Raw genomic sequence first — 23,659 nt, forward strand, 5'->3', positions numbered from 1 at the left:
CCTTTACAGCAATGGACCCACAAGGATGCAGTTGGATGCCTTAAACAAGCACTTTGACTGGCAGAAAACACAACTCAAAACTATGGCCTGGAAAACCACTGTACCTAATCCCGTACAGCAGCACAGGGACTCAGTCAGGAATGGGCCCAGGGCAGCTCCCCTGAAGCAATCCTGAGGCACATGGTGAACAACTGAGCATTCCATGGTGTTCCTTGTTGCACACCAAGTGAACAGACTGGTGTTCACTGAGACTGCGTGCTCAGCCTCACACTGCAGCCATGAGCTCTCCTCCCCCTCAAAAGTGCAGCAAACACGGCACAACACCTGCACCTGACACAGGAGACCCAAAGGGAAGAATGCACAGCAGGGAGACCCCAGAACTGCAGGATCTGTCCTGTCTCAGCTCTTCCTTATGCATGCACAAGACTCCATTTCCTCAGATGACGCCTTGAGCATCTGCAGACAGAGTAGAGAAATCTGTGTACATGCCTGTCATATTTTATTCTCTTTACATAGCTCTGGCCAAGAATTACAGCAAGTCTCTCATTTCAGGTATCTGGGCCTCTAGTTTCTGATAACATGAAACGGCACTAGGGCTAATAAAGTCTGCTTGGACTGATGTGATTATTTAACACTAATGAGAAAAGCCCAAGCAAGCAAGTACTCCACACTTTGAAAATAGATGGTTAAAGCTGACCAACAGAGTCGTTGTAAGAAGCTATGGACACACTAAAGAAAACTAACATAAGATGCTGTTGCAGAAAATGTGACGATATACCAAATGAGGGCATGCAAGAAAGGAGTCAGGCCTTTCCCACAGAGCCATGGGAGTGACAACAAACCAAGAACAGCAGCTACTTCGAGAAACTTGAAATCACTCTGTCATGGCAGAGAGCTTAAACTAGAGGATCTTGAAAGGTCCCTTTCAACAAAAATCATTCAGTGATTCAGTTCCTGCAACAAAATCATTACATGATACAGAACAGTTCAAGTTGAGCGCATCAAGAGGTGCGCATCACCTCTTAATTGTTTTGATTGTTTAAAAGCCAACATTTAAAAGAACAAATACCACCATCAAAAAAAAAAAAAAAAAAGATTTTGGTAATCAGAGAGCATATTGACACATCTCTAAAGACTTTTTCTTGTTTGAAGACTGACAAGTCTTTAACTTGGCTATTCAACTTAATTGAATCTGCAGCAAAACATCACTGAATGAGTCCTCTGAGTTTGAGAAATTCTGTTTCATAGGAAATCAACTTTTTCTACTTTCTCTGTCCTATTCAACTGGATTTCTGTATAATTTCTAATTTTGCCATTTTTAATCTGGCTGGTATCATGCTCAGCCAAAGATATTCACCATGTGTATATGTGAAAGGCTCTCCTGAATGACCTGAAGTAAAATATTTCTCCAATAAAAAAATACCTCCATGTCAGTTTAATGCTATGCAAACATCTCCATCAATTTTTATAGCCCTTACTCAGCACATTGTTCAATGTCAGTGCTGGATGCAGGAGTCCAGGATCAGCATGATGTAGACAAATTAACAGCTACCAAAGGAATGTAATCTCTTCCTGCAGCTAATGATAAAGCCCATCAATTCAGCAAGACAGAGTACACTTTAAATCTAATAATATTTCACAGTTTCATTTGTCTTGTGTTTCAGCAACTATGATAAACTTTCATAGGATCTGCAAAGAAGAAGATCTATTCATGACTGACTCCACAGTAACTGAATAATTTATGCAATAACCAATATTTTTTTCTTGTACAATAAATAGTAATTACTTAAGCATCACATTTCATCTGTTCCAGATCTGTTTGTCAGGGACTATAAAACTTAAGCCAATCCAGAATTCTACATGGCAGAACTATTTACCTACCTCTACCACCTCTACCTACTCCTCCCACTCTGTCAATGCTGATGACCTACTTTTCAAGCAAATAAGGCACAGATTATCACATTGTACCTCTCCTGCCCCCTTCTAAAACACATTTGAACCTATGGGTTCATTATTTGAGTGAAGCATGAAGACAGAACCAAAGGCTCTCAGATAAAATGTAAGTTGCAGCATCTCTGGAAATATCTCTTGGAAAGAAGCCCTGCAAAACTAGAAAAGTAAAATCAAAACATTAAAATCTTGGGTCTTGTTTACCACTCAAAGAAAAGGTAAATAAAATCACAGTGCTCAGCTGGCTGGGGCAAGGAGTCCTAGCACATATTGCTTGCAGTGGCAAGTAAAATTCTTTAACAGTCAGGACTCTTTCCTCACTGCTGGGTAGAGTTACATCAGGAAACTGTTACAGATCACTAGTCATATTTCCACACATATCAGGCTGCCTAATAATAGACTCCATTTCCATTGCAAGGGTGTGCTACATACCACCTAATCATTTGCATTAATTCCAGCTGTGTTTTTTTTCAGATTGACCATTAATTTAACATCAGTTTCATATTTAAAGAACTCAGAATGTATTGTTGGCAGGAAGTGAGCTTTTAAAAGATGAATCTGAAGGCATACATGCCCTGATCATACCCAGGATATCCCCACAGTTTCTTTAAGATGTGTAAAACATGGTATTACTTTTATATACATGTGGTGAAGTATGACTACAGCTGCCATAAGAGCACATAAAATGGGTGCAAATCCAAATCAGATACCCAGGACTCCAATTTAGGACTGGAGATGCATTTATGGCTATCCAGAATACTCAATATTCTTACCACATGTACTGAACAAGGAAACCAGGAAGAAAACCTACACTGTAGTTACACTCAGCTGACAAATGGAGGGAAAAAAAAATAAAGAGACAGCTAACTGCATCTTTGTCATGTTTTAATACAAACAAACATAAGTGAATCTCAGAAAGTCAGCAAAAAATCTTTGAAGCCAAGCTGGATTTTCCTGCCTTGGACCAGATGAAGGAACATTTACCTGCATGTAGGTCTGCCCCACTCAGATGCTGCATCCCTCTTGCTTAATGAGGTGTGCAAACAGTAACTCCGTGCACAGCACTTGGACAACACAGATCGCTCCTTAGATGCCTGGCTTTTACCTTGAGAATTATTAATGAGCCAGAACCATATCAGACACTTGAAGCCCACAGCACTGCTGAGAACTACTCAGGCATTTGCAGGCTGTAACTCAGGACTCAGAGCTTCCACCTCACCCAAGCCTTGCAACACAAACCGTCAAACCTACAGCGAGAAGCCAAAGAGCACAGGACAGGCCACCCATGGATAGAATTGTCACTGCTACGCAGGAGCAACCAGACACAGCCTTGGCATGAGAGCAGCTCTGTAAGCAAAAGCCATTGCACAGGGCACACAGGGCAGGGCAGAGCCCGCCGAGTCATCCTGCCTTTGCTGGAGCAGCTGCCTGGCTCAGGAAAGGCTTCATCATCACACGGTGTTCCCCCAGCCCTGCCAGCAAAACCCAACACGCACGCAGGGGTAGCCTGCAGCTGGAGAGACAAGAGGTTGCAAGGGCTCTTGCTCACTGACTTGTTTGGTGTTCAAGTGTTGCAACTCTTTCCCCACCAGCTTTCTCTGAACCTCTCCTGCTAGCCCTCCCCCATGCTTTTCCTTGCTCTCTGTTACTGCCTTTTCTCCTTGCTATAACCATTCCAAAAAAGGACAGCAGAGATGACATTGCTGTCACAATTTCCGCCTTTTAATCAGGTCTACCTTGTTAAAAGCCCTACTATTAAGCTTTCTGCAGCAGCTTCAATCTACTGAACTGTGGTTGTGTAACAAGAGAGGCCTCCAGGACCACCAGAATTTGGGTGCCTTGCTTAGGAACACTCACCTGTGGGCATCAGTGAACATCTCTCCAACCTTGATAAAAAGATTATGAACTTGCATAACCAAGTCAGCATTTTCTTTCACGGTTTCAACAATCACATTTATTCCTTGGTTTTAGAAGGTTTTGGTTCAACAGTTTTATAAACAGGCTTCACAAAATATGCAGTATTTATAAACATGGTTCTTAGTCGCAGTGGTAATAAGAATCTTTACTTTCATCATAATGTTCACTTCAGTTATGCAACACAAGGTTGATTTTGTTTCCCCTCTTCTCCCTCCTACAATTGGCACTTAATCATAAATTGAAGAAACTTTAAAAAGACAAAAAAGTTAATCTAAGCATGAAGTTAAAAGCACCTTGCCACAGTATTACGTTTTAATAAGGCAAATTCTTGTTTTGTAAAGCCTAATTGTGCAACTTGGAGACCTATGGAAGGAGGCAGAAACGCCAGCCTTCTCCTATAAAGAACAGGCCTTCATTTTTGCTTCAAAGTGTTCACCCCTCCATACCAACCCCCCTTAAAAAAAGTACAGCTGATAATACAGCAGAACATCCCCTTTACAGGATGAAAGGAAATTACAGTAGACAAAGGCTGAAAACACAGTGCACAGTACACAAAATAGGACTGTTTTTAAAAATAACATTTGAAAAAAGAGAAATAGAAGAAGAAAAAGAAACTGAACAACAAGCAACAATGGAATTTTTCTAGTGGAAAGAGGATTTGTGGGCTTCATAAATAAGTGGAAAATTACTAAAATACTTTGCTATATAATATAAAAAGGCGCAAAGTGTTTTCCAGTTGTCACCTAAGCGTTAGATGCAACTTTGTAGGAGTAAGTATTTGGAGGCAGCTTGGAGCTCTGATTGGTGCAGGCATTCCAGCAGGGCAGTGCTGCCAAGAGCAGGAGGAATCCCCCCAGCAGGACACAAAAGCCACTGAAGTAGAAAGCAGTGTCGTACTCCTGCGTCCAGTCGTAAAACCAGCCTAAGGATGGGATAAGAGAGATAAGAGCTCATCAGTGAAATGTAACACAGCACTGGTAACATAGAGAAACAACGATTAAAAAAACACCCAAACAATAAAATAAAATTAAATTAAATAGGCCGAACCTAAAATACTGTTTGACCTTTAGACATGGAATGTGTTTTCCCTCAAAGACAAATTACAGATATAATCAGCCAAACAGCTTTTATTTCTTGCTGCAGATTTTGATTTCACCTTTCCATTTCTATTAGACATGCAAAAGCATTGTGTCTGGTTGTGACAAGCTGATGTTCAGTTTATACCTACTCCTTGTTCTTACCTACAATTGGTGGTCCGAGGCTGTTCCCAAGTCCAGCGAAGAACATCAGGATCCCATAGGCATGAGTCAGTTTCTCAATCCCCACAGTCTTTGTTGTCACATATGGAAAAATTGACCAGTTCCCAGTCAGAAAACCCAAAATCCCAGAAAGCATCGCTAATGTAAGGTAACTTTTGGCGAATGGAATTGCAAACAAGGCCACTCCTGTCATTAATAATGTAGTTACATAGAGATATAAAGTGTTAACCCACTTAAAATCTGCCAGTATCCCTAAAATAAGTTTGCCAACAGTCGTCATAATGCCAATAATGGAAATAAGGGGCATATAATAGTCATCTTCACTAATATTTGCACTTCTTGCTACATCTTCCATGAGCAGAGAAGGAGGAAATCCACCAATATCAAAGAGCAAGATGGCAACAAAGAGAGCTGAAAACACTTTGTTCTTGAAAAGAACCATGGTCTCCTTCCAGTAGGTCAAATAGAGCTGCCACTTCCTTTTGGCGAGTTGCTTGCAGAAGTTTGTCTGCTCTACAACTTTCTTTTTGTAAGTGTCTTTCTCATTCACGTTTATTGAGCTCAATGCATTCTTATTCAAAATGCTATCCTGTTTGCAATCAGGCCCATTGTTCACACATTTTTCATCAATATAGCCCTTTTCAAGGATGCTAATGTTTTCTTCAACGGTCTTTTCCTTTTCATGGTAAACAAAATATTGATCTGGGACTTTGTCTACAAACATTTTCTCTGGTGGTGGAGAACTGGATGATTCCAAAGGTCTCATTAGGCTGCCACATGCTAATATATTTAGAGACAGGGCACCAACTATTAGCAGACACCCATCCAGTCCATACAGCTCAATAAGCTCTCTTTGCAGTGCTGCATATATAAAGAGTCCAACACTTGAGCCTATAAAAGAAAAATAAGTTTGGTTTAAACTGAAGAACCAAGACCATTCTTCAACTCTAACAAAATTCCACAAATCAGCAGCTATGAATACACTGCCACAGAAATGGTAATTCATTTATGCTCCTCTCTCCCAAATTTAATGAAGTGGTAAGTCATCATCGCTCCTGAAGTTACAGCTTCTTTGTTGAGTAGCCACAACATAAAAAAAGTCTCCCAAAATACCTGAACACTTTGTGACAAATAACACTAGCGGGCACTTTATAAACAAGTAGGATCAATACTATATCTGATTAAAAACATCAAAGAACTATTAAGCCACCCTTCTGCCCTGCACTCATACACATGTATCCCTTCAGGTACCATTTTGAGTTAGCACAGTTAGAATTTCCCACTCCAACATTCCCCCCTTTCTTTGCTTTGCTGCCACCTTCCCCCTCCCGGGCAGAAATGGGCCAGGAGCTCTCCAAGACCCCTCCTAGAAGCAGCCCTTGACTGCCTGGTGTTTAAGGAGCAGGGTTTGCCTGGTGGCAGTTTACTCCAAAAGCATTTCTGAAGCTCTACAGGACTAAACATGCATTTGAGAAATGTGGCCGTTCAGAAGAAAACACTGAAGAGTGAGAGATTACTAGGAGCACAAGCATTTAATGCAATCCCAGTATTTTAAAGAAAAGGCTCTTGGTTGAAGTGAGCACATATCCATTTTAACTAGTGGATGTCCTCTCACAAACACAGAACATTGGTTTTCAAGTCAATTTATATGACAAACTTTAAAATTATTTGCTGAAGACTGTCTGGTGCTAAACAGAGGAAAAATCAATTACAAAATCCATGCTTGTTTTGCCTTCCAGGTACTAAAATTAACCAGGGCACAATAAGATCAACCTACCTGGAATCCAAAACAAAGCCACTGTAAATGATCCCCAGAAACATTTCTGCAGAAGCTCCTCTTCACTCAGCTTGTGTGAATGTGGTATTAGTATCTCACAACACTGACTATACTGATCCTGTGTCTCCTCACTGACAGCTACTCGAGAAAAGAGGTCAGAGCAGACACTCTATGGCACACAGAAAGCAAGAGACATCTGTAACCATTCCTACTCAGGCCAATAAAAAGTGTAGAGGTACAGCTAATGTGAGGTAGTGGTGATGCAGCATTTGTATCCTGCATCTCCAATCTCTTTCTCACCTCTGATCCTGGGTAAGAACAAAGAGGAAAAAGAGCACTCTATGGAATGTTTCCCCTCATTATCCATGGCACACAGCCCAGGCTACATGGGTCTGCTTTCACTTCAGTGCATATCCTCTCCTCATCTATATTGATAGCCCATAGCATAAACATGCAGGTGTAGTTACTATTTTATCTGAAGTCTGAGTTTTTCCTCTTCATTGCTACTGATATTTTGATTTAAGAAAGTAGTAACTTTCTTAAGTAACTGAGAAAAAACAATCTTCTGGTTTTTACTGCCAGGGTAATGGTGGCAGTATCAGATTTGAAAAGCTGGAGAGAATGACAATTTAAAGTCCTACCTGTTGAAATCAGACCAAGTGCAAGGCCTCTGTGTTTGTCAAAATACTGGCACGTGATGGTAACTGTTGCAGTGTACAAAAGGCCACATCCGAGACCTGGATGAAAAGAGATATAAACATGCTACATCCTCTAGGAAACGAATGCCCCTTTGTTATCCCCCAGGTGATGCCATTGTGCACCCTGGGTTCGGAGGTACCCTGTAACCCTGGCTCAGCACTGTCCCACCTCCCTTCCCCGACCCTGCTGCTGAGCCTGGGCGGAGCAGGCTGGGTTTGAGGAGCTCCCAGCCGAGTTCTGTGCTCTCTGGAAGGGCTGCAGGGCTCTGAGCCCAGGGCTGGCCCCAGAGCTGGGCAGAGCTGCCTCCCCGTGGCACTGTGCCCGGCCAGCACGACGCCGGGCCCTGCTGGCCAGAGAGGTGCCCAAATGCCTGACACAGTTAATTTGATAAGCCACCCACAGCAGCACCGAGGGCAGGTCACCACCTGCCAGGACAGCAGCGTTTTCATGCCTCCAGCACAGCATTTTATGCTCAATCCAGTTCTGTGGAGAACAGCATTGCTCCCTAATGATATCTAATTTATCAAATTAGAATGAGTATGTGACAAAATTCCAGAAGAGATATTATTCCTTTAAGACTGGCATTTCATGCCAGCAGAAGACCTGCTCAATTCCAGCCCTTAGGTAAAACCTCAGCTTCTCCATCTCTACCAATTGTGTCAACAGAGGACAAACTGTTTTCAAACCCTCATGAACATTTACACTGTTTTTATCTTTTACTACATGGTAACAGCCTGCCCATGCAACATCCCTCTCTGCCCAAAAGTAAAGTATTCCTTGATAAATCAAGTCCCAGATACCACTGCCTCTGTGAATCACTTTCCCATTTCATACTCATAAACTCAAAATAATGAAGACTAAGTCTCAAAATGAAGGGGAGGTGTTTCTTACCAACAACTATCCCATATGAAACATATAGGAAGTATATGTTAGGTGCAAAACTGCTCATCATGAGGCCCCCAGCCACCATAAAGCCACTGAAGATAGCTACTGGTCTTGCTCCAAAAGATGATACACATACACTGCAGACAGGACCTAGAGGGAAAAAACAGGAAAAACATTCCAAGCACCAGGAAGAACTTCTAAAAAAAAAAAAATCAATCTGTGGAAATGTTTCTTATAATAACTATTTAAATGTATAATTATATTAGATAAAAATTCAGAGTGCTCATTTTCACAGGGTTCTCTGAAGCAGTCAGTTATAAAAATATTCAAAGTCAGGCTTGCAAATTTTTTCTCAAGGAGAAACTGAACATCAAGGCCATGAAAGGGTCCTCGGGCTGGGAAAGAAAGAGCAAGTGAAACATTCCTTACACATAGGGAGATCCAAAATACGGGACTGGGCTGTAACATTGTTACCACACAACTAAGGTGTATAAAAGTTCTGAAAATAATCTTTATCTTGAAGCACAAGACCAAGGCAGACCATCAGCCAGGCCTTAAGCAAGCAGGTATTTTTTGACAGAGCACAAAAACTGTGTTTCAGAAATGCAGTATCTGTATTCATCGTGGTATGTGATTTATAAATCTGGAATGGAAAAACAGTAACTTGGGATCATGGCTGCAGTAAGAATGCCACCTGGTGCTTACACAGAGGGAATATCTGCTGGCATACCAGGCAAGGACAAACACTCTTCCCCAATTTTAAAATGTAATTAAATACCTGCTAGTCAGGTGTCCTACCAAAGAACCCTTTACTACCTATCTCTGCTCCTCCTTTAAAACTACAGAAAATAAAAGTCACCTACTGGGAGCACCCATAGCATCATTCAAGTTCACTCCCCAATATTTCTTGGTTCTGAGTTCTCTTAGTTTTTCAAAACAAGAACAAAGTGAGGCAGAATTCACACCCTGCCTCTATTCAGTCAGTTCTCTCCCCATAGAAATTGTAGAACAAGCACTTATTCTCAGTTGTGTGACCTGGAATACACCTTTTAGTCTTAAGTAGCGTGCAAGCTTGGTGTCCTGCATAAATAATCAACCACAAGGGACTTGGCTTGCAAAGACAACTTATCTGAAACCCTGCAGTTCCAAACCTTCACATACAAACTTAGATATTAGCCTCATTTCTAAACTCAGCAACTCTGAGATTAGAAGTTAGATGAATGCCATTATTTAATACAAACAAACAAAACCACCTTACAACATCTGCATCTCAATTAAGTGATACACATACACACCATGGTCGATTTAATCTGCAAAAGGAGCAATTTTGGAGTCTGCCATTTGTCAAGGTTAGTGCTCCCTGACTCACATAACAGATTCCCAGCAGATGGGAGGTGAGCCCAGAAAGGTGATACGAGGTAAACAGTTGGAGCCTGGGGATGGTGCTTGCCTAGGTTTGTAGACAGGACAGAGCAGCTGGGAATGCAGGCAAGGTTTTCCTGTGGTTGCCAGCCATGGGACAAGCAGTTCAGGCAGGCAGGAGCAGAGATTCGTCAGCAGGTGAAATGATCCTCAAAGACCAGGCAGGCCAGAACTTTTGCCCTACATTAGAGCTATCTGCCCAGGGAACATAAAGGGGGGCGAGTCTGAGCTGGGGCTTATCCAGGCAAAGAGTCAGAGTTACAGAGGAATCAAGAAAATATTCCAGGAAAGAAAGGTTTAATTGGATTTTGGAAGCAATGAAAAAGGAAGATCTAAGCACTTACTGCTTCTCAAGAGTCAGCACACTGTGGGAAGGAAAGCTGGCCAGCATAACCTGGGCAGAGTAACATGCTGAGAACAAAAGCTAAGAACATTGCTGATTCTTAGAATTAATCACTAGAACTGGCAAATTAAGATTGGTATGTTTCCTAAAACCACGGGATTTAAAAATGAACAAAGGATTGAGTCTGTATTATATAAAGAATTCTTCTACACTAAAAGAAAAGAAGGCAGTGTTAACGTAACACAATTAAGCAGAGGAATTTGCACTCTTTCTATTCTTTATTTCTGACCTACTACCTTGCTAAAACAAACAGCATTTCCCTTCCACTTGCTCTCTATATTTTGACACAGCTACTTTCAGAAGGTCTCTGTCCAGTCTGGGGTGGTGGTGCTGGTACAGACATCACTGACCCCTACTAGAGCATCCGAGGGGAAACTGGACCCTCTGACCCCGAGCCAGAACAAGAGAGACACAGAGCTGAAGGATGTGGCTTCATAACCTGACAAGGACATCTCCACTGGAACATGATCAAAAGCCTCCCTGACAAGGCCCAAGGAGATGTTCTTCCAGCCTCTCTACTTACAAAATCTAATCCCAAAGGAGAACAAAGAGTACAAAAAGATCTTTTCGCCCTAACATGGAAAACAACCTGCACAAAACTGAAGAACCTGCTCCAGTGAGCTCAGTATTAATCTGCCATCTCACACAGCAAGACATCTGGCAACTCAGCAATGGCCCTGTTTATAAAAAGGAGTGCCAGTGTAAATATTAAAATAATTATTATAGGTCTCTGAGTTGAGCAGAGAAACAGCTCCATCTTCCCATTCACACTAGGCACGACTTTCACACTCATCACACTGCTACAAAATGAGTCACAAAAGAAAATCCCCTGAAAGCCAGTATCTTTGTCCTTTCCTGCCTCCTTGCACTGCTTTCCTTTCTCTGTTTCCCATAGCACGGGCATTTTTTTTCCACCAGGCACAGCACCTTCAGTTACTACCATGGTATATGCACAGCAGTCAACTGTACACAAACTTGTTATTCTTTACAAATATTTGAAGCACAATGGGTTCAAGGCAGTAAATTCTAGTAAAAATCCAACTTTCACAGAGTGGGACTGAGACCTACGCTGTGGATTTTACTCAAAGTGGGCATTCTGAAGAATGCAGGAGTCTGCATACAGCCACATAGGAAACAGATCTTCTGGCAGCATAAGGGTTTTCATTAGCTAACTCTCACCATAATATGAACAACAAAAAAAAAAAATCACAGTGGCAATCCTCAATAGAAAGCATGAAAAATAGCTTTTAAACCAGCATTCTGTTCAGTTTGCCAGCAGCTCCAGGGGTTGGCACTGGAACTAGTACAATATTTTATGACATTGATAAATATTTACCTCTTCTACAAATTAAATCCCTAGGGCGCTTTCCTTTCCAAATGATGTATCTTAAAACTAGACCAAACTCAATCAAAAAAAGATAGCAGCAGAGTTTACTGGAATGACAGCTAACTCTAGGAAGAAAGACTCAGCACAGGAACAGACACTGCTCTTCTGCACATAACCTGTCACAGCTCGCAGTCAGCAGCACAATTATCAGGGAAGCAGTCAACAAGATCCCCAGACAAAATGGGAAGCAGAAGGAAGACTGATTTTCACAGGAGATCTTCATACAGAGGGACTAAAGAGGAAGAACACCTGGGAGGGATCATTTGTACATTGGTATTTTTATTAAGATTATTTTGAATTAAATACTTTACCCTCAGTGAGACTGGGATGTGTCAGTGAGTCCTTCCTGAGATATAAAAAGAAGCCACCTGATGCACTCAGGAACTTAAACCTGCAGAAATGTGCTGACCTCCTGACAAGTACAATGTTGCTTTGTTTTATAGACATCAAGAACTAGCACTTTCTTCCTCAATATTTTCAAATAAAGTGAAAAAAAAAAAAAAACCTGCAAAACAACACTCCCTCCCTCCACTTACTAATCTCAAGAGTCCTCCTTCCTTTACCTCATACACAAAATGTTTTGCTAAACAAACTATATTGGACAACTGAGTTCTTTTTTTAATCACCTGCATTAATCTGACCCACCCTACCTGGGCATCTGTCCGAGCCTGTTGAAACTGTAGAGTAGAAAAAATGGTCACGAACTGCATGTATTCTGCACTGGACAGAATACAAGAACATGTTTTGTGTGTTAAGTGTATTCCTAAAACCTGGTTATAATAAATATAATATTCTCCAAATGCCTGGATTTTGGATATGAATATAGATCAGAGAAAAAAACATTTCATACTGGGCAGCAACCCACCCCCAACTGATTGGAAAGACAGTTCCCTTCTAAAAAACCTTGTTATATGAATTGGGCTTCTTTTCAGAGGAATCTTGGGGACAACCTTCTCCCCTGTGCACAAGCTATTTACAGCATCCATACTTTACAGTGGGGGCTATGGCTGTGTGAGGTTTGTGCTCAAAAATACGTAGATGCTACAAAAGCAGTTATAGAGTAGTAAAATTGTTGCTTGAAAACACAAAATTAAGCTTTTTAAACATCTAGCACTGAATGCCTCAGATCAGCAGAAACATCCCATCAAATTATCAAGGCGTGCCTTTCAAGAGAGAATCCTCCCTTTGCTCTCTCTCCATTAATGAAGGGAAGCAGGAATGGGGACATTGCTGGTGTCTCCTCCTGTGCCAAGGACTGGGAAGTCAACTCTTACTATAAACAGCTGTGGTGCCAATTACAGCCGCCAAGGTCTTTGTTTTGCTTTAACAAGTGGAACATGGATTAAATTTAATTTCAGGCTCCAAATGGATGCAAAATTAAGAACATTTGGTGCAGAAGAACACATGATGTTCAAGAGTATATATAAATATCCTCCTCTGGCCTGTTTTAGTAAGGGAAACCTACTAAGCTTTTTCAATTTCTTCCTGTGGAACAAGCCCTGGAGCCACGTGCCCCATCTGCCATAGCCTGACCAATGTCATAACACCTCATTCTGCAGGGCAGCTCTCACCTCTGCCTTCTACAGTAACACTGATGCTTGTCTTCCACTGTTCTAGGCACATTTCTTGCACTGCTCTGTAAGGTTTCATCACAGAAAGTCATAATCCAAGCCATCCTGTGAGGAGGAGCTCAGCCAGATCCCTGCCCCATTGCCCTTCCAGCTGACGAGGTGAACAGTTCAGCTCAGGCTGGACACTGGCCTCAGCAGCACCGTCTGTGCTGCGAGCAAAAGGACAGAAATCCAACACCAGGTGCCCAGGAAATGAATCCAAATAAACAAGGTGCTGTACTGGGTTTCTATGTCTCCAGTCTAAGTTTAGCTCTCACATAAGTCAGAAGTAAACATTTTAGAAAGGATACCAATGCAGCAAACATCAAAGTGCTCAGCAGCATCAGCTGCTTTAAAAAAAAGTTTCAGACTACATGAACAGAAGGAAGGGGAGAAGACAGAGAACTTTTTTCTGTGCCAGATGCCATATATATCTTCTTGGGTTTGGTGAAATTACAGTACTAATACAGCAGAGTCACTGGTCCTAACTTTCTCTGTTACAGAAGTTGGTGAATGTGATTGCCAGTGCTATCAATGAGAAAAGCCTTCCTAAGAAAATTGACCCTGATTTATTTCCTGTCTGTGGCTGCTAATCTACCATAATTGTCATTCCTTTTCCAGTCTGGCATCTACAGCTTCAGAAAGGTGATGTCAAGTTGAAGAAAGCTCACAAAAGGGTCTTAATGGCTCTCCAGTAGAACCTTAATTAAAAGTGTGGGAGTCTTGGCAAAAAGATCATATCAAGTTACAGGCTAAAAAAAAAATTAGAAGTAATTTGATTACATTCTTTAGACATCCATCACACTAATCAAGGGAAACTTCAAAATATACCACTTAAAGATAACATTATTCATCAGCTGAAAACTAAAAACAACTTGTATCATAAGATTGCCTACTTTTAAGGAGGAAATTTAGTGGATTTATCATTAGGGTCAGCTCCCAGCTTGACAAACAGGGGGATCTTTCATTTCAGGTAAAGCTGGGAACGGGAACATAGAATTTGTATTCAGTCAACTCTGATAACATCAATGTAATTAAAAGACCCTCCCTGTACTTTCTTTTGAAGGCATAAAAGGTAGGAATGATTATTAAGCTTCTGAATGCCAAACTGAAAGAATAAAATCACATGGACAGACAGCATTCCTCCTAACCTGTCAAACCTTCATTTAATCATTCCATACCAAAATCAGTCACAAGAGCACCTTTGATTTGTATTATTCATCATTGATTTGTATTATTCATCATTTTATTGCTGCTGTCAGGGTTTAGCCCCAGCCACAACCAAGCCCACACAGCCACAATCTCACTCCCCCACCAGCAGGAACAGGGAGACTCAGAAGGGTAAAAGGTGGAAAACTCTTGGGCTGACACAAAGGCAGTTTAATAGGGGAAGCAAAGCACACTTTGCATGCAGGCAAAGCAAATCAAGGAATTCATTCACTGCCTCCCATGGCAGGGCAGGTGTTCAGCCATCTCCAGGACAGCAGGGCCCCATCACATGTGACGGTGACTCGGAAAGACAAATGCCATCTCTCAGAAGATCCCCCCTTCCTCCTTCTGCCCCCAGTTTATACACTGAGTGTGATGCCACACGGCATGGAACATCCCTTTGGCCAGCTGGGGTCACCTGTTCTGGGTGTATCTCCTGCTGATTTCCTGTGCACCCCCAGCCTCCTCACCAGCCTGGCAGCAGGAGCAGCAGGAAAGACCTCAGCTCTGTTAGCCCTGCTCAGCAGTAAGAAAAACATCTCTACATTATCAACCCTGTATTCAGCACATATCCAAAACACAGCCACTGAGGAAAAAAAAATGAACTCTAGCCCAGCCAAAAACCAGCACAGCTACAAAGCACACTGCTGAGAATTGCTCACAGTAGCAAGACAGAGGGCACTAAAATCTGGAAACTAGCACGATGTTGACATAAGGGAAAGGGGACTGAGGCTCTTAACAAAGCCAGAGACTTCTGGTCTCCTACGAGAGGGTGTTCTCTTGAAATTTCCTTCTGCCTGGTTTTTCCTTCAGTGATTACCTTGTTTGTCATTATTTTCTTCCCACTTCACTCTTTCACTCAAGTATATTTAGGTCTTGATGAATAGCAGGAGTTAATACCCATAACACAGGAAAATGAAAAAAGGATGCTGGAAGAGCAATCTACAGCCCTTTATCCAATAACACCTTGAGACTGAATATAGTCTTCTAGTGGTTAGTGATCCACCTGCTTTTGCCATTTCTCTTCTGCCTGGTGGTAAAAAACCCTAACACAGGTGTGAGACCAGAATTTGATCAGTTCCAGGGCCATACAAAGCAGTGTTCTTTATTCAGGTCTGTATTGCTATTGGAACACCAACTTTCTTTTGAGGAGAGTTTCCTCAGGATCCTGAGCTGCATTTTGTCCATTAAACCACATTATTGCTTTGCTTGTAGCAGCTGCCCTGCTGAGAAGAAATTTTTTCCAGATTCTGCAAATAGATAATAGTTCCCATGGTGAATCTTTGAAAAACAGAAGTTAGTGATACGACCCAGTAAATACCATGCCTGATATTAAAACAACAACCTAGGAATTTTCAAGGTGGGGTTTTATTTCCCTAAAATTCTGCTGTTACTCTCCAAATGACAATGTCTTACTACAGAAAAGCTTCCAGTAAAGTTGCTTTACTTAATGCAACTGTTACCCATAACTTTCCAGCCTTCAAAGGGAGTTTTTTTCTCAAATAGAGAATGCAAAGGAGCCCTCACCCACCCTCACTGGTAGGTTTACTGCTAGAGCTGAAAACTTAGTAACTAGTTTATCCATAAAGCAGTTGAACAATTTTGGACTAACAGCTTGCTCTGATTTTAAGACAATAATGTAAATGTTAGTTTTAAAGTTTCATTTAAAAAAAATTGCATCAACAAAATTACTGTTCAGCTTCTCAGAGTGTGCCTTTTCTACTTTATTCAAATACAACCATTTTGAATTTTCTAAAAGGAATATTTTTATTGCTCTTTTATCATTATATTGCCCTGGTTTATGCATAGTGAAACTATAAATGTAATCTTCTTACCCATCCGGCCTAAAACAAAAATGCAGCACCCTCATTTGCAGCTATCTTTGATACAATTCCAAGAGCACACACAGACAAAAGCATCAATTGGAAACGTTTCAATTTAAGACAGATACTGCTTCTGCACTTACTGGCAAGCAATCCAATTCCATTGGCTAGCGATCCAACCCAAGCAGTCTTGCCTTTCCCTTCTCCAAAAGCATCCAGCCACTCTAAATACAGCACTCCCACCGCCAGCGGTGATCCATAACACAGGAACTGGGTGAAGAAGGAGACGACAACAATCACCCAGCCCCAGCCACCGTCTGGTGGCTTCCGAAATACCATCTTGGCAGCTGGGTGCAGAGGCAGGGGCAGCACCTGTGCAAACAAAACCCAAACAGAAAAGAGTGTTAGAAACGTGCCTGACCAGGGGCTGTGAGCACAAGGGAGCTGTGCAGAGAAGTCACATTCAGCCAGGGGCTGGTTCAGCCATCCTGCATGAACAGCTGCAGCACAGCACGCAGTGTGGGCACTGAACTGCCATACTGCACCTCTGCTGGCTAACAGAAAGACAGCACCTAAAGCATAATAAGTTGTACATACACCAGCACTGTATGACAGAAAAGCATTTCATTTGCTGAGTGCTAAATAAGCCTTGTGAAACCTTCAGGCAAAAATATCTGCCACGGTTCAACAAAAGAGCCCTGTAGTCACCTGCTGTTAAAACCATCAAAAAAGGAGCAAAAAAATCTACACTCAGTTCCAATCTCAGCACAGTATCTTTCCATTTGCTGAGGAGTTTGCCCCCAGATAGTGCACTCTGAGAGGGGCAGATCAAGAGGAAGACTGACATTTAGACAGTAGTAACAGCTAAATACTCTGCTCTGTCAACAAAGCGATGTGTAGAGAGCTGCATCCAAAAATCACTTTGAATATATTAGTCAAGTGAGCTCTAAGGCTGTGTGCAGGCGTGGCTCATATGCCAAGACATGACAGCAGCAAACATGCATAGAAAAATCTGCTATAACCTGTTAGAGTGTCTGCCCTCTGAGCCGTTGGCACACATCAGCCTTCCCCAAACTGGCAATCACTGCCTGGACTCCAGAAATACCACCTTGATCCTGTGCATGGCATCACCTGTGGATCTATGGCTTTAAATAACCCACCACCCTCACATCTTCTCAAGACTAGCATGTGAATGTAGGGACCAATACTTCTAAAATCTAGCAAATTTAGAGGTTTTCCAAGCTACATTGCTCTGGAGTCTCCCTGTGCACACAGCCAGCCTGCCCTCCCTCTCTACAGGGAGCAATTTGTCCAAGTGATGAATACAAAACACATGCTCTGCTCCTGGCCCTGCCACTGACCAGATATATGATTCTCAATAGTTTCATTTCCTTCACCCTGGAAGACAGAAAGAGGTAAGATCTTACCCTTTTTTCTTCATGAAATATTCTCAAGGACCATCTCCACACTGCAGCTTAAGCATTAAGACTGCTGCAGTAACAGCTCTGCTCTGGGAGACTCCCAAGAGGCAAAGCAGAAAAAGAAATGCATTGCACTGCCTTTCTGACTTAGGAACCCAGAGGAAATGGGAAAAAAAATACTGCTGTATGAAAGCAATGAGGAAAACAAGCAGACAATAACAGAATTCCCATTTGAGATCTTCACACCCTTTTCTTGGGCAATTTTTAAGAATTTGCATGGAAAACTTAACAAAAACACTATAGTATAAAATTTCGAGGAATTGTATAGAGACATTAAAAAGGCCAGTTCTAGTTTACAAATGCACTTAAATACTACTTTGAGGGTAGATACTCACAGATGATGGCAAAAATCTGTCAGCTTCCTATAAATGTACTTTCATGTGACAACCACCTGCAGAAAAAGAGCAAAGCAAGTTTTCAGCCAACATACCACTGCAACAGTTAACTCTGAAAAAATGGTGGCTTCACATGAAATTTCTTCTTTTTAAAATCTTCTCAGAGGAACTTCAGAAGCAGACAAGTTATCTCAGTGGAGAAGTACTGATCTCCTGCAATTAATTAATATCTGACAGCAGTCTTGAGCTCTCAAATAACAAAAACATTGCCTACTAATGTAAAATACATTTTGACATCCTGGGTCCTTTGGGAGTGATTTACAATTTTAATATACTGACTGTCCTTGAAGATACAACATTCCCAGTTACAAATGTTACAAAGTTATTTGTTTCAGCTTATAAATGTAAGCTCTGACTCACACCGATGCCTGGTGAGTGTCCCTTGATCCTGTGAGATGCAAGGGTGGCAGCTGGGATAGACAGAAGCCATAGGAACCTTCTGTAACAATACCTTTTACACAAAAAGGGATCCCTGTATTTCTACATGAAATACTTGAGTTATTTGAATGCAGTCCCCAAGAGCTGTCCTATGCATCTGTCCATGAATTAAGTAATTTTCACTTGGCTTGTTTTGTCCCTGCCTAGAGGGAAAAATAGTGGAAATAAGTAACAGCTTTAAAAGCAGACAATGAGACAAAGCAAGGAAGTTTTCAGAAAAACTCTACAATAATGGAGGTAGACATAGAAGAATAGCCCCAACTCATATTTGTTTAAAAATAAACTTTAGAAAACAAACACATTTTAGCTATTACATCGATTTCCATTATATGGCTGACTGAAAATTTAGCACAAAGACAGCTCTTGAGTTCAGTTCTGCTGTTCTAAACATTTCATGGGAAGGAAGCAAGGATTGGGCAGGAGAGGAAAAAGGATTTTGTAGTCTTAGGTCACGTAGTCTCTTCTAATAGAAAGACTAAAAACCTCTGGATTAGTTTGTCACCAGTTGCAATGCTGCAGAGTATAATTGAATTTAACCAACTGTACCCAATTTACAGCAGTAGAAGTGCTGACCTTCTACATGCTGACAACTCCTATTTTGCATCACAGATCTCCTTTGCATCTTTTAGCTAAATAACAAAACTTTAGGCAGCAACAATCTCTATGCTCTGAATGTTCCAAGCCATTTACAGTCCACAACTGTCAAACAAAAAGTAAAAAACACCATCATTTCCCCCAAAACCATCCTCAGAGGAATAACAGATCTATAAAATCCCAGAGTCAGGTTTTAATGACCTGGCTTTCCCTTCCCTTCTCCTCTCTTTCCTTCCCCTCCTGTTTTTGCAGGTTATTCCTTCACCTCACACTGCTGTGTGCCAGATACCTAAACTGAGGTATTTTCTAACTCCCCTGGAGGCTCAAGGCCACAGAGAGCAGGGAGCTGCCAGACCTGCACAGGGAGCCTGTTCCCCAGAGCCTTCTGCTATGATAGTTAAAGATGTCCTGGAGAACCAAGCCACTGCTGGGGCCATGGATATCAATCTATTTTCTATTGGCACATTATTTGATGCTTCTCCAAAAGCGGTACTGTAATAGCTTGGTAGCAGGGAAAAGAACTGACAGTGAGAATTTGAGAATTAAACCTTCATTTTCATGGACATCAAATCTGTGCATCAACTTGGGAGGGATACAAAGTGCCTTTTACTATTTTCTGTCTGTGTAGAAGGAGGACGCAAGCTGTAAAGATAAATGTGGACACCAAAAATGAAGAAGCAGAAGCCCACACAGAAGGGAGTGAGGGGAGTCAATAGTTTTGGGGTTTTTTTCTCAGAACCAACCGGGAAGACTTGTGTGATCCTGGTGTCAGATAAACAACTGTTTAAGATTCAGGATTCAGGTGGGAACAGTTACACAAAGCTTTCTGTTCACTGAGCCTAGGGATATTGTTTCAGATGCCAGGAATCCAGATTAAATAAAAATACTGAAAAAGAGACACGAAGCATAAAGAATTGAATAGTAACTTGAAATTTGGTGAGAAAAAGCTTTTCAGTGAGTTGTACTCACTGCGAATAAGAATCAGAGGAAGAGAGCTGCTTGATGAAAGCCTTTACCAACCACAACAAAAAGAACCCTGGAGAACAAACTGAACAACAGTTTCAATGTGGAAAGAGAGAAGTGTCTGGCTGCAACTATTTGCTGTGCTCCGAGCACCATTATCACAACGCTGAACTCCCTTCCTATAAATCTTAGAATTTGGCTTAAAGATGACAGATGAGCACAAAAAAAGAACATGAGTACCACTGAAACATTAGCCCTCAGCACAGCAACTTGTATTAATCTGTGGCAAAGGGACTCTTGAGAAAGACAGTAGCAATGTGATTGTTTCCAGTTTGCTCTTTGTGCAGCCAGAACCCGGGTAAGTGTGTTGCTTTCTGCAAACAGCACATGGCTGCAAAGAAAGCTGATGTCAGCAGACACACTGCGTGATTAACACTGCGCTCGTCAAGTTTTGCAAGGCACTGCTACAAATCAAGACGGTACCAGCCAGAAAAGTAACATCCCTCATTTTAAGCTGAATCAGACTTCTTGTAAATTTTTCAGGCAAGTTCTTGCAATTATCATCTGAAATTTCTGCTACCCTTAGCTTGCAACTAACACCTAGGGCATGAGACTGGTGCATTATGGTTGCTTTTAACATGCTCATCATTTCCAAACACCTGCACGTGTACTGACACAACAGCACAAGCATTGTATTAAATTCACTGGAAGATGCATCTGTACTTCCACAACATGAGACTTTAACTGATGTTCTGATGACAGTAGCTCTTGTGTGACACTGAATATATATGCATGTATATATATATATATATATAAATATATATATTTCCTTTCTAGCTTTCAATATTCAAGTCTCACATTTCTCTACTTGCCCTTCTATCAGTTAAGCAAGAGAGTTGTCAATATCAATGTTTCCTTCTATTTCTTACAGATGACAGAAGTGTAAAATTTAAAACAAAACACCAGAATAAAACTTAACAAGTTTTTCTATTGTGCAAAATTAGTTTACATTAAGAAGCATCAGTGGGGCAGCAAATAAACCAGTCAGCTTTGTACAAATCTGTCAGCTCAGCAGAACCAGTCCTACCTGTTTCCAGAGCGGATGAAAACCCCCCAGAAAGTACAACTTTAGTGCCTGTCGGTCACTAGCACGCATCCATGCAGGCAGATGTGAGCCGGCGCTGCTACAAACCACCAGCCAACATGATTTACCAGAGATCTCCTCTGCAAAACGAGAGCACGATGTGCGCCGCCTTACGCATCACAACCTGCGAGGGCTCCCTTCAGCATCTGTTCCCTCAGTCCGTCCGTGCCCCTTGGCCAGCGTCTCCGTGGGGATGGATGGCCTCTTATAGCCCCCGGCTCGCCTCGCCTCTCCCCACGCCCTCGGGGCCAGCCCCCAGCCCCGAGTTACACATTGACGCCTTCCAGCTCCAGGCCGGTTTCCACGGGAAGCGCTCATCCGCGCACTGACGCGCACCAGGAGGTGACTGAAGGTCGCCCTCGCCGTCCCGATGCCACACACGGCCGAGCCACAGTGCCCCGCTCCGGGCCACCCGCGGCCGCCGAGGTGCCACGGGGCGCCCGCAATGGGCACACGCGGAGGTTTGTGGGCACGCACCGATGGCGACGGGCGCCCGCTGCCATGTGCCCGCGGCAGGTGCTGATGTCGCACACCGCCCAGTGCCCACCGGATGCCAACAGGGCACGCCAGGAGGCACCACAGCCAACACCGAGGGGTGGTCGTCGATGGGCACCGCAAGGGATGCGCTCGCCCCGGGTCGGCGGCACGATCCGCTCCTGTTCCTTTTCCCAAAGCCGCTCCCAGGAGACCGCGCAGAGCCGCCCCCGAGCCCCCGGCCTGGCCCTGCCGCCCCCACGCCCCAGCCCCCGGGGCAGCTCCCGCCGCAGAGCGGGGCCGGGCCGGGCCGAACCGGGGGGCAGCGGCCCTTGCGGGGGCTCTGTCCGCCCGCCCCCGCCCCGCGCTCCCCTCGCCCGCGCCCCCCGCCCGAAGCGCGGGCCCCCGGCCCCGTTACCTGCGGGCGGGCGGCCCGTGGGGCGGGGGCCCGGAGCCGCCCCCGGGGAGCCGGGGCAGCCCCGCATCGCGGTGCGGCGGGCGGGCCGCGGCCGGCACGAACCGGTTGTAACTCGGGCGGGGGAGGAGCTGCCGGGGGCCGCCGCCGCCTCCGCCCGCAGCCCCGGCGCGGGGGGGCTGCCCCGACCCCCCGCCCCTCCGGGCAGGCGAGGCGGGGCGGCCGCTCGGCTCGGACTCACCTCCGCCGCGGAACCCTGCCCCGCTCCCGCTGCTGCTCCGCGGGCAGACCCCCGCCCCGCCGCCTCCCCCCGCCCGGCTGTCGCCGGGGACAGGCGGACACGCGTCCCCGGCCGACGGTCGTCCCCAGCCCGGGGCCGGGCGGCCGCAGCGGAGCCGTGCGGGAGCGGCCCCCGTGCCCCGAGCAGCGGCGGGGGAGCGGCGCTCGCCGCCGTGTCCCGCCGGCTGCCCCTGCCCGCCCCCAGCGCAGCCCCCCCCATGCTCAGCGAGGCCTGGCCCCGGGGCACGGTGACCGCCACCGCCATCCCCCGCTCCTTGCACCCGTGCCGAGGCAGCCGCAGGGCCGGGTTCCCTGGGCACTCCGCCGCGGCTCGGAACCTGCGCGGGTCCCCAAGGCAGCGGAACGGCCGCAGGACGGGGATGGGCGCTGCCTCCCGCCACCAGCCATGCCAAAAGGCCGCAAACTTGCGCTGCAAACAGCGATGCAGGCAGCGCACCTGCAGCGCTGCAACCCCAGCCTGCCCGCTCGGGGAGAGACAACTCACTCGTGTATCAGCGCACCCACTGCCTTCGGAGGCCGTCTCATCACAGCCCTGGCCCGGATCCGTGTGCGTGGCACGTCCCGCGCTGTCAGACGTACGGCAAGGTAGTTGTCAAGTTCAGCCACTTGCAATATTCACCCTCCAGACTGCAAAGGCTGTCGCAGAAGCTGACTGAACACTCAACAAGCCTCTACCCCGGGTGTGTTCAGCGTGAGAGCTCCGCTGCTACCTCTACCCAATTAGAGCTCACGTAACCACACACTGCAGGTGGAAATATAAACATCCCCAGAGTTTAGTGAAATTTTGAAAGCTGAGATATTCCTAGACCTGAAATTCTGATGCAACCTCAGATGTTCACAGCCTCTGCAGTTCCTACAGGTATGGCATCGCTCCCCTTTTCGGACCTGCAGTCCAGACTTACTCCTTCATGCAATATTTACAAAGGTTTGTGAACTTCAAACGTCTTTGAAAGTGTCTTGATCCACACCTCACAGTATTCAGGTAAATATCAAAATTAATACTTGCTACTGGAAGGACTGACAGAAGAATGACATAAACTCAAGCCTCACTTCTAAGACATCTCAGCTGGCGTTGGGTTGTGTTGCGTATCTCATGTCGAAAAGGGCAGCCAAC

At 44.1% G+C, this 23,659-nt stretch overlaps 2 protein-coding genes across 4 annotated transcripts; one reads left to right on the forward strand and one right to left on the reverse strand.

Annotated features, from left to right (window-relative positions):
* Nucleotides 1–3,889: 3,889 nt before the first annotated feature.
* SLC16A9 (solute carrier family 16 member 9) lies at nt 3,890–22,336 on the reverse strand. 3 transcript variants are annotated; one of them, XM_053949727.1, is made up of 7 exons: nt 22,249–22,336; nt 18,158–18,213; nt 16,485–16,713; nt 8,494–8,637; nt 7,545–7,640; nt 5,109–6,017; nt 3,890–4,789 (listed from the first exon to the last, which is right to left on the reverse strand). In XM_053949727.1, exons 3-7 carry the CDS (start codon nt 16,678–16,680, stop codon nt 4,611–4,613), a joined length of 1,524 nt encoding a protein of 507 aa, XP_053805702.1. In that variant the 5' UTR covers nt 16,681–16,713; nt 18,158–18,213; nt 22,249–22,336; the 3' UTR covers nt 3,890–4,610. The 3 variants fall into 3 exon arrangements, with proteins under 3 accessions (XP_053805702.1, XP_053805701.1, XP_053805703.1); XM_053949726.1 differs by lacking the exon at nt 22,249–22,336 and adding an exon at nt 21,300–21,525; XM_053949728.1 differs by lacking the exon at nt 22,249–22,336 and adding an exon at nt 21,425–21,445.
* Nucleotides 21,836–23,134, forward strand: LOC128791148 (translation initiation factor IF-2-like). The gene has a single exon (XM_053948489.1). It carries the CDS (start codon nt 21,836–21,838, stop codon nt 23,132–23,134), a length of 1,299 nt encoding a protein of 432 aa, XP_053804464.1.
* Nucleotides 23,135–23,659: the final 525 nt, after the last annotated feature.

The sequence above is a fragment of the Vidua chalybeata genome, chromosome 8 (assembly GCF_026979565.1).
Source record: "Vidua chalybeata isolate OUT-0048 chromosome 8, bVidCha1 merged haplotype, whole genome shotgun sequence".
Classification (NCBI taxonomy): domain Eukaryota; kingdom Metazoa; phylum Chordata; class Aves; order Passeriformes; family Viduidae; genus Vidua; species Vidua chalybeata.

Bases quoted from the DNA above. Each gene is read 5' to 3' on its own strand.
- LOC128791148 (XM_053948489.1), top strand. From the start codon at position 21,836: ATGGCGACGGGCGCCCGCTGCCATGTGCCCGCGGCAGGTGCTGATGTC.
- SLC16A9 (XM_053949727.1), bottom strand. From the start codon at position 16,680: ATGGTATTTCGGAAGCCACCAGACGGTGGCTGGGGCTGGGTGATTGTT. The intron at 6,018-7,544 runs GTAGGACTTTAA...TTTCTTTTATAG, and splicing joins ACTTGGTCTGATTTCAACAG to GCTCAAGTGTTGGACTCTTT. The intron at 4,790-5,108 runs GTAAGAACAAGG...TCCCATCCTTAG, and splicing joins CCTCGGACCACCAATTGTAG to GCTGGTTTTACGACTGGACG.